The sequence below is a fragment of the Rhinolophus sinicus genome, chromosome 15 (genome assembly GCF_057876585.1).
Source record: "Rhinolophus sinicus isolate RSI-liver-muscle chromosome 15, RSI-T2T, whole genome shotgun sequence".
Taxonomy (NCBI): Eukaryota; Metazoa; Chordata; class Mammalia; order Chiroptera; family Rhinolophidae; genus Rhinolophus; species Rhinolophus sinicus.
This window is the reverse complement of record NC_142515.1, coordinates 56,303,596-56,321,173: the sequence shown is the minus strand read 5'-3', so window position 1 is coordinate 56,321,173 and position 17,578 is coordinate 56,303,596. Positions and strand designations below refer to the sequence as shown.

Sequence of the window (17,578 nt, the reverse complement as noted above, 5' to 3'; positions counted from 1 at the left end):
TGGACCAAGGCCCCATGTTCAGACCCCACCCCACACCATGGCAACTCTCACCAGAGCAACTCGGCCTCCCTCTGTGCCTGTAGGCGCGCCCTCTCTGCAATCAGCTCCTCGGAGATCTCTTCATAGGGTTTGTCACCAGGGCCTTCTCCCATGATCCAGACCCAGACCTCACCATCTTCCCCCTGGAGCCACTGGATGTGCTTGTTACTCGCTGCCTCACAACAAAAAAAGAAGAAGGAAGAAAGAAGAAACAGGTCTGAGTTGTAATTAGTGAGCAACGACCGAGGATGGCTGATGGTGCAGGACCATCACATCACTCTACAGAACACAGTGACCCACAAGGATTCCAGAGAGATGTTGGCCCAAGTGAGGCCCATGGCCATCTCTTCTTCCCACTCCCTCTAGGCAGCAACACAGCAGCCAAATCAGCGGCCTGAAGCGGGCAGCCGAGGCTGGGACTAGTGTCTGAGGCCAAGTGGCCCTGACATCAGCAACACAGAAAACACCCGATGACAGTGCCACACTCTCTGAAGGAAGTGACTGGTGTGACTCCTGGACCAAGGCAGTTAGGAGCCGGAGAGCCGCCTCCTCTCTGTGTGTCTCTCTCCTGTCCACTGGCTGGAAACAAGGAATTGGAGATGGTGGAGTTGCAAGATGAAGCCGCGAGGCCCCTGAGTCTCCTTGACACACATCCACCTGCCTCGTGAGCAAGAAATAAGCTGCTGAGATTTTTCAGTTCACCTATTGCAATAGATTCCATTGGTTACCATGACTAAAATGGAAATCTATCCCAAAGATGGTAGTGCTGAAACAGAAATATAAACTTGGTGTCATTGCCTTAGCAACTGGGTGGCAAGTGATGTTGAGCAGGCTGAACGGCTGGAGCTGCACGTTATACAGGAGTAAAACATGTGGTAAAATTGTCAGACACTGTAACTTAAAAAGCAGGCCCTTGTGCCTTCTGAATTTGTCACTCTAAGGGAAGAGATTGGAAAGCAGAACATCGGTGGTGTGTGTTGGTTCCTGGCAGCTGTGTTTGGCAAGGTGCGACGGGAAAAAAATGAGTTCAAGAAAAAATTGAGAGCTTTGCGAGTAGAAATGAAAGGGAATAAAGAGAATACAGAAATTTGGGACTCTGTAGGATTGGAAAAACCAGCTCCTTCTAGGACCTAAATTGCAAGAGATGGGATTTTTAAAGGTTTTGCATGACAGAATGCAGTAAAACTTCTAAGGTGAGTAAAGTGACCTCGGCACTCAGCGCTGTGGCAGCCATGAGAATGTGCTCCACAGACATCCAACTACAGGGAACGTACTGACGAAGCACTCCATCTCCCGTGCTCATTTGCCCAAGGTCATGCTTCCCAGAGGTAGCTCCCAGCCTTTGACTAAGCACGGCAGGCTCGTTCCTAGGATACACTGGACTCTTCCAATGGGCAACTTCCCAGAAGCCTTGACAAACCTTCCTTGGATTTCATGGCTGCCTAGAATACCCCGCCCCCCAGCCTACCTTTTCCGTCTCCTTCACTCAAGGTCAGACCTGCATTGCTGCGTGATAGCTCTGCCAGCCTCCTCCAGCTCCTGCCCTTTTCTCTCACGGACATTGCCTTAGTAAAACGTTCGTGTGTGTTTAATCCCATCTTTGTCTCTGCTCCTCAGAGGAGCCAGGCTAACACAGGCCCTGTAAGAGTGTGATCTCTCACACTTATCTTTACAAAGACCCTAAGGTGGATGTTCTCAGGTTGGACAGGCGAGGCATAGAGGTCAAGTGGCAAAGAAGTCCAGACAATTTGTGAAGAATGACTAGAAATGAATTATGGATGTTGTTACTAGGATATTGAAGCCAACAGATCAGAAGCCGCCTAAGTTTTTGAGTCTGAACTGGAAAAGCTTTTGATTGTTCAAGACTTCAGCAAGTCTTGGGCACTCAACCAATAAGCAGGAGGCAGGTTTCAAAAGCCATGCAGGTCCAAGGAGGGCGTGATCCTCAACACCTACTTCAAATGAGGCCGAGGGGAACGATGAACAAGGAGGAGCCTCCTCAAGGGCAGTCAATGTCCACTCAAGCCACCCCATCACTGCCAGGGAACTTCATAGAGCCTGCCCTAGAGGATTTAAGGAGGGCCATAGACTACTGACCGAGTGGAGTCAACATTCTCCCCTTCTCCCCAGTGGATATCCTGACCCTGCCCCACCACTGCATACTGTGTCTTAAACATAGGGTGTGTTTAGGTGACATGTCTTTTTAGCCACATCTGAACCTGATAGAGACACATGCAGAACCCTTGCAGACTTGGGCTGCGTGCAGTGACTGGATGAGACATCAGGATGACCACCTTAACGAGGTGGTAAGTGTATTTATATGGAGAACAAAATGTCTAAGTGACTAGAATGACAATTTGTGGCAGTGACCTGCCATGTCCAGCACCCCATGACCTCTTCCTGAGCCAGACAACAACTCTTCTCAGCTTCCCTCCAGTTCCTTAGGTCAGATGACAGAATTCTATTAGGTTGGTGCACATGTAATTGCAGTTTTTGCAGTTATTTTTAACCTTTTAAACCGCAATTACTATTGCACCAACCTAATAGTCTATCGAATGTCAGGGGGGTGATTTGTGCCACTTTCAGGCTGAGGCTGTTTGTAGCTGGTGTGCCTTTTCCACATTCTCTATCTCATCTACCCAGCTGGAAATAAATTACTCCAAGATGGTGGAATTGTAAGAAAAAAGCAATCACCAGTCAATAGTTGAAAGCAAGCCACACAGAAAAGCTACCCAATCCACCTCAAATTGATGTACTCAAGAAATAAACCTCCATTGTATTAACCCACTGGAATTTCAGAGTTTATCTATTGCAGAAGGCAGCATTCATTTCCCTGACTAATATAGGAAGACATTGTTATTTTAGCATGTTAAAAGCAATATTACAACAGAGGAACACCAGTTTATGATGGATAGAAACAGGGAGGCAACCACTACAAGAATTATAAAACTTCCAAATTAATAGTGGGAGAAAGTAAATGATAATAGGCTTACCAATCTTGCAAAACTAAGTAAAGAGAAAACAACAAAAAATGTGTAGCTATTACAGCAGACACTGTCAATTACCTACTCACCATTCCAGTCTACCTCCCTCCCTTACCAGAAAACCCCAATTTGTTCAAGAAGTAGCAGAGACCCCCTCCGTTTCAGGAGAGGCAAGTTTCCATGCCAGCCTCAAAGGAAAATCAAATTGGTCTAAACCTATCATGTAATGTTATTCTCATTGGCAAGTGATTCATCTAGGACCAGATATTCCCATTTCCAACAAAGTAGATGTAGGCCAAAGTCCCACTGAAGGGGCTTCTTCCTCCAAACCAAGGTGAAGACTCCTTAGGAGAAACCGCTTCACCCTTTGCTCTTTTACCTTATCTCCTTCCTCCCTCGAATGCAGAAGTGATGCCAGGAGTTGCTGGAAGACTATTGCAAACATGAGGAAGAAAGCCACGTGCTAAGATGGGTACATGGAAAGACAGATGGAGATGGGGCCTGATAACCTTGTTGAGCAGCTAAACCAGTATTACCCATCGCAGTTCACCTCCAGATGTCTCAGTTGAGAAAAATAAGGAACTTCAAGGAATAAAGCTCTGTAATTATTATATGATAACATAAATATGAAACATATATTTCATTAAGCAACTATGATTAGTCATGTATTTTGTTATTTGTGGTCAAGCACATTCATAACTGATACAGATAATAAACACAAAATAACAGAGAGGCCCTAAACCCTAAGTACATTCATTAACACAGAAATGTGAACAAAAATCTGAGAGTGTTAGATGTGATCTAAAACTAAAATCCAACTGTATATTATTTAAATAAAACACGCATAGAAAAAAAAGAAAAAAGTTTAAAAATAAAGAGCCAGACAATAGATGGTGCAAAGGCAAGCAAAAAGAAAGTGAAAGTGACAATGTCAAACAAAGCAAAATCAAGGACAAATGTGTAAAACAAAACAAAGAAGAATATTATGTGATAATAAAAGATGCAACCCACAAAAAAGATATAAAGTCATAAAACTTTACACAACATACAACACAGCAGACAACTGCATAAAACAAAAATCCCTAACAAGGCAAGGAGAATTTGAAAATGTATATTTACTTATGGCAGGGAGTTTTACTGTACTTATTTCGGAAGTTTGTGAATCACATAGATTTTAAAAAAATTAATAATATAGAGGATTTAGATAATATGGTCCACAAATTTTGTTTAACAACTAGAGAAGCTTTATTCTTTAAACACTGAGAATATCTTTGTTCTTTTGATCTTGCAATTATGAGAAAAAATGTATAGGCCATATTCTCTAATAATAATACAAAAATTATAAATCAATGGGGGGAAAGAGCCATTTAAAATCTTCACTGCTCTTTGATCAAGAAAATACTTCCCCGATAGCCCATGAATCTTACAGGAACTCCAAATTGAAATTATCTAGGGGGGGAAATGTAGGAAAAAATATGAGCACAAGTAACAGTGAGCTCAAAAGAAAAACTATAGGTTCAAGGGCTTTTCTTTTTGATGTCCCATGAAGATATACCTCTCTTTTCCAAACAGTAACAATAGTAGGTACAAAACACCAATTAAAAAATGCATAGATATACAAGAAATACCTCTATGGCATCTATACCAGAGTGTGAAGTAGTGAGCATGGTGGAAGCCCCAGGCTTCTACACGGGTCCCAAAGCAAGCAGTCAACAGGACTGTGACCTCTACAGCGTAAAAGGGAATAAAGTGACCAGAACAGGATCATTACTGAAGCCAGGTGCTGGTAATATACTTGGCAAGTTCAAGAAACAGCAAGGAGCCATGGTAGCTGCAGTACGAGTAGAGTGAGCAAGAAAGAGAACTGGAAATTAAGTTGGAAGGACAGCAACAGACCCAGTCACGTTGGACATTGTTGGCCCTGATAAGGACTTTGGATGTTACTCTGAGTAAAATGGGAAGCCATTAGAAGTGGAGAGTGGGGAAAGTGACATACTCTCATTTACATCTCAAAATGCTCACTCTCCCTGTTGTGGGGAAAACAATGAGAGGTGGAAAACCTGCAGGCTAATTAGCATTTGTAATAGTCCAGGTGAAGGACAACCATTTCTTAGATCAAGGTGATACTGGTGGAGGAGGTGTAAAGTGGTCAAGATTTTGGACATATTCTAAAGGGAAAAGCAACTTTTACTTAAATTCTGGATATGAATTGTGAGAGGAAAACAACAAGAAGACTGCAACATTTCAACTTAAGCAATAGATGAATAATGTTTCTGTTTTGGTCAAATTAAGTTTGAGGGGCAGCTGGATGGCTCAGTTGGTTAGAGCGTGAGCTCTGAACAACAGGGTTGCCAGTTCGATTCCCACATAGACCAGTGAGCTGAGCCCTCCACAACTAGATTGAAGACAACAACCTGCCACTTAGCTTCCGGAGGGACGGCCAGATGGCTCAGTTGGTTACAGTGCAAGCTCTCAACAACAAGGTGGCCAGTATTCCCACATGGGATGGTGGGCTGCGCCCCCTGCAACTAAAGATTGAAAATGGCGACTGGACTTAGAGCTGAGCTACTCCCTCCACAACTAGATTGAAGGACAACGACTTGGAGCTGATGTGCCCTGGAGAAATACACTGTTCCCCAGTATTCCCCCCAAAACAAAACCAAGTCACAGAACCGGGTTAAATGTTAAAAAAAAAAAAAAAAAATGAAGTTTGAGATGCTTATTAGACATCCAATAGGCTGGAAAGATAAAAGAGAGTTCAGAGGAGAGGCTGGAACTAAGACATAAAATTTTGGAGTCATCAATGTGTAGATATTTAAAACCACAAAATTGGATGAAGGCAGGTAGAGAGTGAGAATAGATAAACAAGAGAAGAGCCCCAAGGGTGAAGGCCAGGACACTCCAATACTTAGCCTGGAGGAGGACCCTGCCAGAGACAAGGGCAGGAAGCCTGTGAGGTAGGAGAACAACCAAAAGAGAGCAGTATCCCAGAAGCCCAGGGGAGACAGAATTTCAGAAATTAAAGGAGAGGCCAACTTGTCAAAGGTGCTGATGGGTGGATGGCAGGAAGCCTGAGAAGTGATCACTGGATTCAGCAACATGGAGGTCACTGGTGATGTTGACAAGACTGGTTGCATGAGTTTGTGAAAAGGGATGCTTGGGAACATGTAGAGGGAAATATAAAAGCATATCATTATAACTTTGTGGAAGGGGAGTATTTGTTCTACAAGACATAAAACAAATAAACTATAAGAGACAAGGCTGATAAATTTAATACAGATTGAAGCTTAAAATTTCTACACAGAAAAACACACCAGAGAGACAATTAAAATCGAGCAAGTGAGAAAAGATATTTGAATACATGTAACTGTCAAATGATCGTAATAATTAATCAAAGCTATAACAGCTAACATCTACAGAGGGCTTATTTGCTAATCCCAGTCAACACACTTTACATGTATTAACTTATTACTGTCTAGAACAATCTTTCTTTATTGGGGTCCTGGCAGAGGAATAAGCCCTACAGAACTAATGTGAATGATGATTTTTCTCAGTTCTCCCAAGGATAGTATATATAGATAACACTAACCTAGACTGTAGAAAAGTTAACTCATTACATATAATGTATCCTTTAGGGCAGTGGTTATCAAATAATTCGCTCTCAGGACCCTTTAGAGTCTTTAAAAATATTGAGCATCTCAAAGAGTTTTGTTTATGTGGGTTATGTAGCAATATTAAGGATATTCAAAATTAAAACTCAGAAATTTTTGAATATTCATTTGAAATAATGGCAAATCCATTACACATTAACATACATAACATTTTAATGATAAATAGCTATATATTGCAAAACAAAAATATTCAATTGGAAAAGTTGCCTTTTTTTACATTTTTGCAAATCTAATGTCCAGCTTAATAGAAAGCACCTGTATTCTCGTATCTGCTTCTACATTCACTCTGTTGCAATATGTAATGTTAGTTGAAGTCTATTAAAAAAAATTGACTTCACACAAATATGCATTGGGAAAGAGGAGAAAAGAGAAAATTTAATAGTTTTTCAGATATTTATTAATAATCTTCTTTGATACTACACCAAACAAACAAGTGAGTTTAATCTTCTTAAAGATTAGTTGTGATGTCGAATCTGAAACCATATCAATGAATTTATTGCACTTTGTTATATCAAAATTCATTGATCATGTTCATTTCTTAGGTTTGACCAACGTACCACGGTGACATAAGATGTTACCATCAGGGGAAGCTGGATGAAGCGTATACAGGAATTCTCTGAACTACTTTGCAACTCTTCTATAAGTTTAAAGTTACTTTAAAATAAAAAGTTTAAATTTTGAAAAATCAAAATAAAATAAAAATCCATAGGTTTACTTTGCACTTTGAAAGGATCTTTTACTCATACATGATTTTTCAATGTCATTCATTGGTTCTTTGGAAAATACTGGCTCATGAGTCAAGCAGATCTTCACAATGTTGACCCATTTTATTTTACAATATCAGGAAATCATGTTTCTTAATGTCACTATGAATCTCATGAGAAAAACCTTTACGTATTAGGACTATAATAAGTGCAGTGTGACAAACACAAATTTTTCAAAAATTCTAATTTTTGCTTGAAACCTGGAATTTTATCACTGGCATAAATTCTATTAGTTATTTTCCTTGAAGTGACAGATTTGCTTAATCATTTTCAAATACCCAAGTCTGAAAAAAGACATACTTTGTCAGTCTTCTTTCAAGTAAGAATTGTATTCCATGAATAAAGAAGCTAGCTTAGCATGCAACTCAAAAAATCGTAGTGTTTTTCTTCAAGACACTCATCATACTTCAATATGCAGCAGAAATGCTTTATACATATCTTCCACCTTGTCATACAATAAAATGAATAAGGTTTACTGTTTCATCAAGGAGAGAGACCAACGTCAATTTTACTGTGAGTGTGTGACGGTGAAAAAATACAATGACTCCTGCTACTAAGATAGCAGCAGATTTATCCACTCTTGATTTTTGCATCATCAGTACAAGTGTAAACATGGTGAAAAGGGCAAATAACATCTTAGTATTATCCTGAAAATGGTTTTGACCTTGTGGACATGTATACAGTCTCAGACCTCCAGGCATCCGTGGACCACAATTTGAGAATCACTACTAAGACACCAGAGCTTAATTGTCACAGAATCTTGATTGGAAAAAAAATTATCTAGAATATACAAAGAATCTTTATAAATCAATAAGAAAATGATGAACAGCCCTATAGAAAAAAGAGCAAAAGATAGTGTTACAAATGCTATTAGTTACCAACCAGTTATCTCTCCACCCTCTTGGCACAGCTTCCTTGCTTTCAGTACTCTGAATTTAATCAAGACAGCAATATGCTTGTTTAAAATTCTCATTTTCTCAGTCTCCCTTCCAGGTAAAGGTGGCCAAAGTTCTGGCCAATGAATATAAGTAGAATGTTGTAAGAAATTGTTTGCTGTCCTGATACAGACACTGCCGAGTGTTTCTTTCCTCTGTTCTTCACAATTGGAACACAGTTGTGATGCTAAGAAGTACAATAACCATCTGAAGACCCAAAATACTAAGCCATCATCTGAAGATCATGAAAGAAGAGACAGAGACATTGATGATATCATAGAGACACCATCCCACCGCAGGACTGCTTATTTCTAGATTTCTTTTGGTTAGTTTAAAAAAAACAAAACTACTTATGGAAGTCTCTCATAATTGGATTTCCTGTTGACTGCAGCTTACCGCATTCCTGTTAGATTATTAATATGAATAGTCATTTAACAGGAGAGGAACTATAAATACTAAACTAACACGTTACAACAATGAACTATCATTTCATCCCTATAGGATTGGAAAGAATGAAAAAGCATAATGGAGCAAGTATTGGAAAAGATATGGAATAATAATAATTCTTGCAAATTGCTGATGGCAGAAGGTACTGATACAACTGTTTTGAAGATGTTTGGCAATATTTAATAAAGTTGAAAATGCTATACATTATTACTAAGGAATAGCACTTCCAAATACATAATTTATAGAATCTCTTGCACATGTACCCAAAGAAACCTGAACAAAAAGGTTCATGGAAACATTGTTCAAAATATGAAAAATTAGAAACAACATAAATACCCAAGAAAAATAAATAGGTTTGAACAACACAGATATATCTCCTTTTAAAATGCAGAACCACAAAACTAAATTAAACTCAGTTTGCAGATAGTATAATGTCATTCATATAATGATTAAGCAACACATTGCTTATAAAATATATATTACAGTATGAAAAAGATATAAGCATGATACACATTGGATTTATAATAAGGGTTACATATGGGGAGAGAAGTAGGGTGTAAAATTTTAGAAAGGCATTAAAGTGGGTCTCAACTGTATATGAAGTGTTTAAGTAGAAATAAAGAAAGCACAATGTGAACATTTAAGAAAAACTTTATGGGTCCATTAGTATTATATTCTCTTCTATTTTGCTTATATGTTTCAATATTTTATAATGAGAAAACTTTAAAGCTTTATTTAAAAATGATATAACATGAATAAACTAAGATTTCAATCTAAGACATTAAAAAAGAACAATAAAATCAGATAAAAGAAAACAGGGAAAAAATTAATGAAGAAAAAATCTAGTATGAGTGAAATGCAATGCATATATACATTATAAATACAGCCAAACATTTGTTCTTTGAAAATGTAATAAGAGCCACCATGGCATGCCTAATTAAGTGAAAAAGAAATAAAACAAAAATGTATACATTAGGAATGATAAACACAATGTAAAACAAAAGTGATTACACGAGAATATCATGTATTAATAAATTTGAAAATATAGACCTAAATATAGGCATAAACCTTCATGACCTTAAATTATATAATTGGTTATTTTTTAAGATATGACCCCAAAAGCACAAACAACAAAAGAAAATATATATAATTTGGATTTTATCAAAATTGAAAACTTTTGTGTTTCAAAGAACTCCATCAAGAAAGTAAAAAGGCAACTCAAAGGCTGGAAGAAATTATTTTCAAATTGTATATCTGATAAGGGACTTGTGTCTGAAGTATATAAAAACTCTTACAACTCAATAATAAAAAGACAACCCAGTGAAAAAATGGCCAAAGCATCTAAATGGATATTTCTCCAGAGAAGATACACAGGTGGCTAATAAGCATAAGAAAAGATGCTCAGGGCCAGCCTGGTGGCTCAGGCGGTTAGAGCTCCATGCTCCTAACTCCAAAGGCTGCCGGTTCGATTCCCACATGGGCCAGTGGGCTCCCAACCACAAGGTTGCCAGTTCAATTCCTCGAAGTGGGCTCTGCCCCCTGCAACTAAGATTGAACACGGCACCTTGAGCTGAGCTGCCTCCCAAATGGCTCAGTTGGTTGGAGCGCGGGCTCCCAACCACAAGGTTGCCAGTTCAATTCCTCGAGTCCCGCAAGGGATGGTGGGCAGCGCCCCCTGCAACTAAAATTGAACATGGCACCTTGAGCTGAGCTGCTGCTGAGCTCCCGGATGGGTCAGTTGGTTGGAGTATGTCCTCTCAACCACAATGTTGCCGGTTTGACTCCCGCAAGGGATGGTGGGCTGTGCCCCCTGCAACTAGCAACAGCAACTGGACCTGGAGCTGAGCTGAGCCCTCCACAACTAAGACTGAAAGAACAACAACTTGAAGATGAACAGAACCCTCCACAACTAAGATTGAAAAGACAACAACTTGACTTGGAGAAAAGTCCTGAAAGTGCACACTGTTCCCCAATAAAGTCCTGTTCCCCTTCCCCAATAAAATCTTAAAAAAAAAAAAGAAAAAAAAAAAAAAGAAAAGATGCTCAGCATTGTTACTCACAAAGGAAATGCAAATCAAAACCACAATGACATAATACTTCACACCCACCAGGATGGCTTTAATCAAAAACATAGACAGTAACAAGTGTTGGTGAAGATGTGGAGAAATTGGAACTCTCATATACTGCTGGTGCTATGTAAAATGGTGAGACTGTTTTTGGAAAACCGTCTGGCAGTTCTTCAAATGATTAAACATAAAGTTATTACCAAATGACCCAGCAATTCCACTCCTAGGTACACACCCAAGAGAAATGAAAACATGTCCATGCAAAAACTTGTATATGAATGTTTATAGAAGCATTATTCGTAATAGCCAAAAAGTGAAAAGAACCAAAATGCCCATTAAGAGATGAATGGATAAACAAAATGTGGTATATCCGTATAATGGAATATTATTCAGCCATAAAAAGGAATGGTATACTGACACATGTTACAATGTGGATGGACCTTGAAAACAATGTGCTAAGTGGGGAAAAACCCAGTCACAAAAGTCCACATATTATGATTCCATTCATACGAAAGTCCAGAAAAGGAAAATCTATAGAGACATAAAGCAGATTAGTGGCTGCTAAGGTCTGGAGCAAGGAGAGAGGAGCCTGGGGGGTGATGTTAAAGTATATGGGGTTTTTCAGAGGTGATGAAAATATTCTAAAATTGACTGCAATGATGGTTGTACGTACCTGTGAAAATACTAAAAACCACTTAATTGTACACTTTAAATGGGTGGCTTGCATGGTATATAAATTATCTCAATAAAATTATTATTTTTTTTAATTCTCTCCTGGTAATATATAGAATAAGTGGGTGGCAGGGCAGTGGGGTGGCGAGGGGGAGATCAGTTAGGGTATATAAGGTCTAAATAATACTATCAACCAACTTAACCTAATTGATATTTATAGAACACTCCACACTACAGCAGAACACTTTTTTTTTTCAAGTGCACACAGAACATTCACAAAAATAGATCATATTCTCAGTCATTAAAAAAAAATCTCAACAAATTTAAAGTGTTTGATATAAGGTAAGTACTCTGACCATGATGGAATAAACCTAGAAATCAATAAAAGAAAGATACCTGGGGGAAAAAAATCCCTTCACATATTCAGAAATAAAACAACACAATTCTAAATAATCCAAGGATAAAATAAGAAATCACAAGGTGAATTTAAAAATATTTTAATTAAAGAAAACTGAAAATAAAACACACAAAATCCATAGGATGTAGCTAAAGCAGTGGAGTGAGAGAAATTTATAGCACTGAATGCTTATATTAAGAAAGAAGAAGCATCTCAAATCAATGGTCTAAGCTTCTACATTAAGAAATAAGAAAATAAAAACCAATTAAATCCAAAAATGAAAGAAAGAATAAAGATAATAAATCAATAAAATAGAAAACAGAGAAGAATTCAATGAAACAAAAATTAGTCCTCTGAAACCATTAGAAAAACAGATAAATTTTTCACCCAGACTCATCAAAATAGCAAAAGAGAAGATACAACTTACCAAAATCAGGCATGAAAGAGCAGTAACACTACAGATCCTACAGACAAAGGAATTTATGAACAACTTCATTCCAATAATTTGGTAACTTAGATTAAATAAACAAATTCTTTGAAAACACAAAATACCAAAGCTTATTCAAGAAGAAATACACAACCTGAATAGCTTTGTTCTACAAAAGAATTAAAATTTGTAGTTTAAAACTTGCAACAAAAACCTGGGGCCAGAAGACATTACTGGTGAATTCTATCAAATATTTAAGGAAGAAATAATATCAATTCTACACAAATGCTTCCAGAAAATGGAAGAGGAGTGACTATTTTCCAACTTATTTTTGTGAGGTCAATATTACCCTGATATTAGACATTTCAAGAAACCTACAGACCAAAATCCCTCACAAACACAGATTTTTAAAGTTCTCAATAAAGAATTAGAATTCAGAAATATATAAAAAGGATAATGTATCATGACTACATATAGTTTATCCCAGGAATTCAAGGTTTATTCAAAATTTAAAAATCAAAGCTTTTCAGCATAACAGCAGACAAAAAAGAAAATAACTATGATAAGCTCAAAAGATACAGAAAAACATTTAACATATCCAATATCCATTCCTAAGAAAAATTCTCAGCAAACTAGGAATAGTGGGAAAGTTCCTTATCCCGATAATGTGCATCTATGAAAAATCTTTTGTTAACATTATATTTAATGATCAAAGATTGACTACTTCCCCTTAAGATGGGAACAAGGCAAGGTTGTCTGCTCTCATCATGTTTACTCAATATTGTACTGGAGATTCTAACCAAGGCAATAAGGAAAGGCAAAGAAGGAAAAGGTGCATACATGCTGGAAGGGAAGTAATAAAATTATTTCTGTGTGTCTATGGCATAATCATCTACATATAAAATCTCAAAGAATTTACAAAAAAAATGCCTATTTGAACTAATAGGTGATTTTTAGCAAGGTCACAGGAGGTAAGGTCAATTGTATTTTCTATCTTTTATTAACAAACAAGTAAAAATTAAAATTTAAAACACCATTTACAATAGCATCAAAAAAAATTTAAAAATTTAGAAATAAACTAAACAAAATGTTCTCTCTCATTTCTAAAACATTGCTGAGAGGAAATGAAGACCAAAATAAATGGAGCAATACACCTTTTTCATGGATTGGAAAAACTCACCTACATTAATATGTCAACTCACCCCAGATTAATCTATAGACTCAGTGCAACTTCAAATTCCTAGCAAGCTTTCTATAGAAATTAACAAGCTGATTCTAAAATGTATGTGGAAATGCAAAGGTTCTAGAATAGCCAAAACAATATTAAAAAATAACAAATTTGAATGACTCGCACAATTTAGTTTCAAGATTTACTATGAAGCTCCAGCTAGCATGGTATTTGTGTAAAGGTAGATACGTGCATCAGTGAAACCAAATAGAGTCCAGAAAAACCCACACATGGGCCAGAAACAGCCCAGAAAGGTTTCCCTTTGCTTTGACACCTCCTCCTCTGCACTTACATGGCCCCAAGTGTCCTGTTCCTTAAACCCACTTTTTTCTTTTGAAGTTTCCACGTGAGTGTGTTTAATGGACCAGAGATCCAGGCCACAGTCCCAGTTTGTCTGGAACTGAGGGGATTCTCAAGACGCACAACTTTCAGTTTTAAAACTGGGATAGTCTGGGTCAACCAAGACAAGATGCTTCACCCTGAGCACAGATATTATCAGTTTACCCATTGTATCCAACCTCCCTTCTAGCTCTGCCTCCCATAGCTCATAACTCTGCAAGGCGGCAGCCTTACCTTCTTCATGACCCAGTCTCTGCTTGCAGCTATGAACCAGAGCTGGGCCAATCAGATGCCCACTGAACGGAATCTAAACTGAGGGAGGGAAAAGTGGAGGTCATTTGACAGTAATGGATTTTGGAGGTGGAAGGTCACACGGATTCAGAGCTGGGGTAATACTGGGGGGGGGGGGGGGCTGTGTTTGCAGAAGAACAGTGCTAAGAGCTGGCCTGCAGCAGCAAGTGTACAGAGAGAAGCACCAAAAAGAAACCAGGACAAAAACAACTCTGGCTGTAGACACCGCTCTGATTTCAGACCGTACTTGCTGCTCTTGGATTCTGGGAGACAGCTTGCAAGAAACCGCCTTTGCCTGGCATGTCCTCACTGAAATGTCTGGCCACCCCAGCCACATCGTAGCAGTCCAATGAGCGGACTCCTAGCATCTCTCACAGTAGAAGCACACACTGCACACCGCACATAACAGGCACTCACGACTTGCGGGTAGAATCAATCACAGGCTGTGATGATTCACTTCACGTGTCATTGTGCCTAGACTATGGTGGCCAATTGTCTGGTCAATCTAGATGTTGCTGGGAAGGTATTTGGTAGGTAAGATTAACATTTAGAATCAATTGACTTTAAGTAAAGCAGATGACCCTCCATAGGGTGGGTGCACCTCATCCAATTAGTTAAAAGCCTTAAGAGCAAAAAACTGAGATTTCCCCAAAAGGGAATTGCCTCAAGACTGGCACACAGAGTTCTGCCTGAGTTTCCAGCCAGCAGCCCTCCCAACAGATTATGAAGTAGCCAGTCTCCACAATCATGACAGCCAATTCCTTAAAATAAATCTAGAGATAGAGATAGATGGAGAGAGAGAGAGAGAGAGAGAGAGAGAGAGAGAGAGAGAGAGAGAGAGAGAGAGAGAGAGAGAGAACAGATAATCTCCTAAGGGATGGGACATTTCTGATGTAATGGTGCCCCCTCCAGTCCTGCAGGGAGGTGGCTGCCCCCAATAGCTGGTGTGTTCTCTTAACGTAGGTGCCTTTTGTTCTAAGCTGTGAACCCTAATCTTCTGGAAGAAAAGAAAAACAGAAAAAAACTCAACTGGGCATGAGAAATGTGCTTATGTTTATCAGGTACTTACAACATACCAGGCTTTACTGAAGAGACAATCTCACTTCATCTTCCCCACAAATCTGGGATAAAGTCCTATTATCATCATCCCCAATTTACGTAAGAGGAAACTGAGGTTCAGAGAGGCTTGAGTAACTTGCTAAGGTCAAATTAATAAGTGGAAAATGGCTACAGTTCGGGAGAGGGCGCAGCCACCATTTGAACCCAGGCACTCTCTGACCATCGTACAAACTGCGTCTGGCACAAAGGATGTGAATGCCGGCCTGGGGTGGGCATAAGGTACATTTTCAGCAATGCCAGGCAGCTTTCTGTTGTATTCAGAACCCCTCGTCGGCTCACAGACACGGGGTTGAGTCACCTTAACCATCCTCCCAGCACTCCTTCCAGCACTGACTGTACAACGGCTCTGGATACAGCTCCCCAAGCTCAAGGCCACATCTCTTGCAGAAGCCTTGCCTCTCTTACGAACAGAACAGGGAAAAACCCAAGGTCTTCCACCTGGGCCATAATGCCCCATGCATTCGTATGCTGGACTTGCTGTAATTATCACTGGGAAACCCACAGCACCCCACCTCCTACCCTGACTCCTTTCAGTACTGAGACAGCAGAATCGGTGTGAGGGCCGGTGAGGGCCTCTGGACTCTAGTCTTGCTGCTCTTTCCCAGCTCACTTTTCTCATCTGGAACATGTGCAGCACAAGTAGCTTAATCTGTAAAACGAAGGGATTGCATATGCACTGGGGGCACGGACCAGATGTATGAAATCTTTAGCGTCTCAGAGTCTGAATGTGAGGACCCAATCATGGTGGCCAGAAAATAAGCACATCAGTGAAATAACAGGCTAAAACTAAATGATCCCTGAGGCCTAAAGATACGTAATTTTGAAAGGAACTGGGGGATATAGGTGCGAAAATGGACCCAAAGATTTTAGACCCCCCAGTCTAATGCAAAATCTGGTTCCAAGTGGGAAAATCCTAAGGAGCTTTGCTAATTTTTATGTGAGAAAAACCTGGAAAGCAGTAACACTAGCCAGTGGGAGAGACAGCAGAGGGACAGGTAGCTGTCTGCAACCTGTTACCTCAGACCAGCTACTCTGAGCTGGAGCTGGGGCCTGGGGTCGGGTTACAGGGAGTCAGGAGATAACCAGCTGGTGGCCTTTCTCAGAAACTGCCCCGGCTGACCTCCCAGCTGGAAGGGGAAGCAGGGAGGTGGCAGGCATGACCTCCCCTGAAGCAAGGGGAGAGACATTAACCCTGGGCAGCTCAGCCCAGCATCCCCCAGCTGGGGCCATCCAGCAGGCAGGAGAGGTACTTCCCTCCACCCGGAGCTGAGCAAAACTCACAGTCTGTTCAAACAGCCCTTGGGCTTTGGGCAGCAGCCAGGAGAAAGTCAGGGTGGGGGACAGGAGAGGAAGGAGGAACTACGCACACTGAAACAAGTTCTCGGCTGGGCCACTGACCAATGACCAGCTGTGTGGCCCCAGGCACAGGCCTTTGCTGTCTACTCCATCCCCAAGTGCCCAAGCTTTTCATAAACCTACAGAAACATGGGAAAAATACAAGCACTCTGTCCCTCTCACATCTCCCCCTCAGGAGTGCAGGAGAGACTCTCCCCCAATGGTTGTCAATCTTACTACCATCAAACTTTTCTAACCTTTGCCAATCTCACTGTTTTAATTGCAGTGATGTGGTTTACTAGTGAAGTGGAACACCTCTCCACATGGTTCCTGTGATTTGACAATTCACTCCCCTGGACTGCTGGTTCATCTCTTCGCCCCGCTTTGCTGTTGTTCGTCTTTCGCAAACTCTCTTGCAGAGCGTCCTCATGTTCTCTAGGTAGTAATCCTTTGTCTGTGATACGTGTTGCAAATGTTTTTCTCTCTTTTAACTCCTGTTTTGTTCTTTTTTAAACTCAGTTTGGTGTCCTTTATCAAGAGGATTTTTTTAATCTAGTCACATTTATCTTTCAACTCAAATGGAGATAATAACTTATTTCATTGATTTGAAGACACATTTTAATGTTTCTGAAACCAGGATGTGTCTTACAAATGAAAAAAGAGTGAAGATAGGGGAAAATAATGGGGTCTCTTCCCAGCCTTACTCCTAAATTATGAACAGAACTTAGAGCTTAAGGAAAAACAATAAATTCATCTTGGCACTTAAACTTTTAAACTTTCCTGTAACTCTACAGGCCTGCGTTAGACATTACACACCTTCTCATCAGACTGCTATGCATCGGTACCTGGACTCCAGTCAAGCGT

The 17,578-nt window shown here is 39.8% G+C and overlaps 1 protein-coding gene across 2 annotated transcripts in view; it reads right to left on the bottom strand.

Annotated features, from left to right (window-relative positions):
* SH2D4B (SH2 domain containing 4B) overlaps window positions 1-17,578 on the bottom strand; it is a 99,001-nt gene that overhangs the window by 72,566 nt on the left and 8,857 nt on the right. For both annotated transcript variants that reach the window (XM_074339694.2, XM_074339693.2), the window contains exon 2: window positions 52-211. In XM_074339694.2, coding sequence (XP_074195795.1) covers window positions 52-211 — 160 coding nt within the window. The remainder of the gene's footprint in view (window positions 1-51; window positions 212-17,578) is intronic.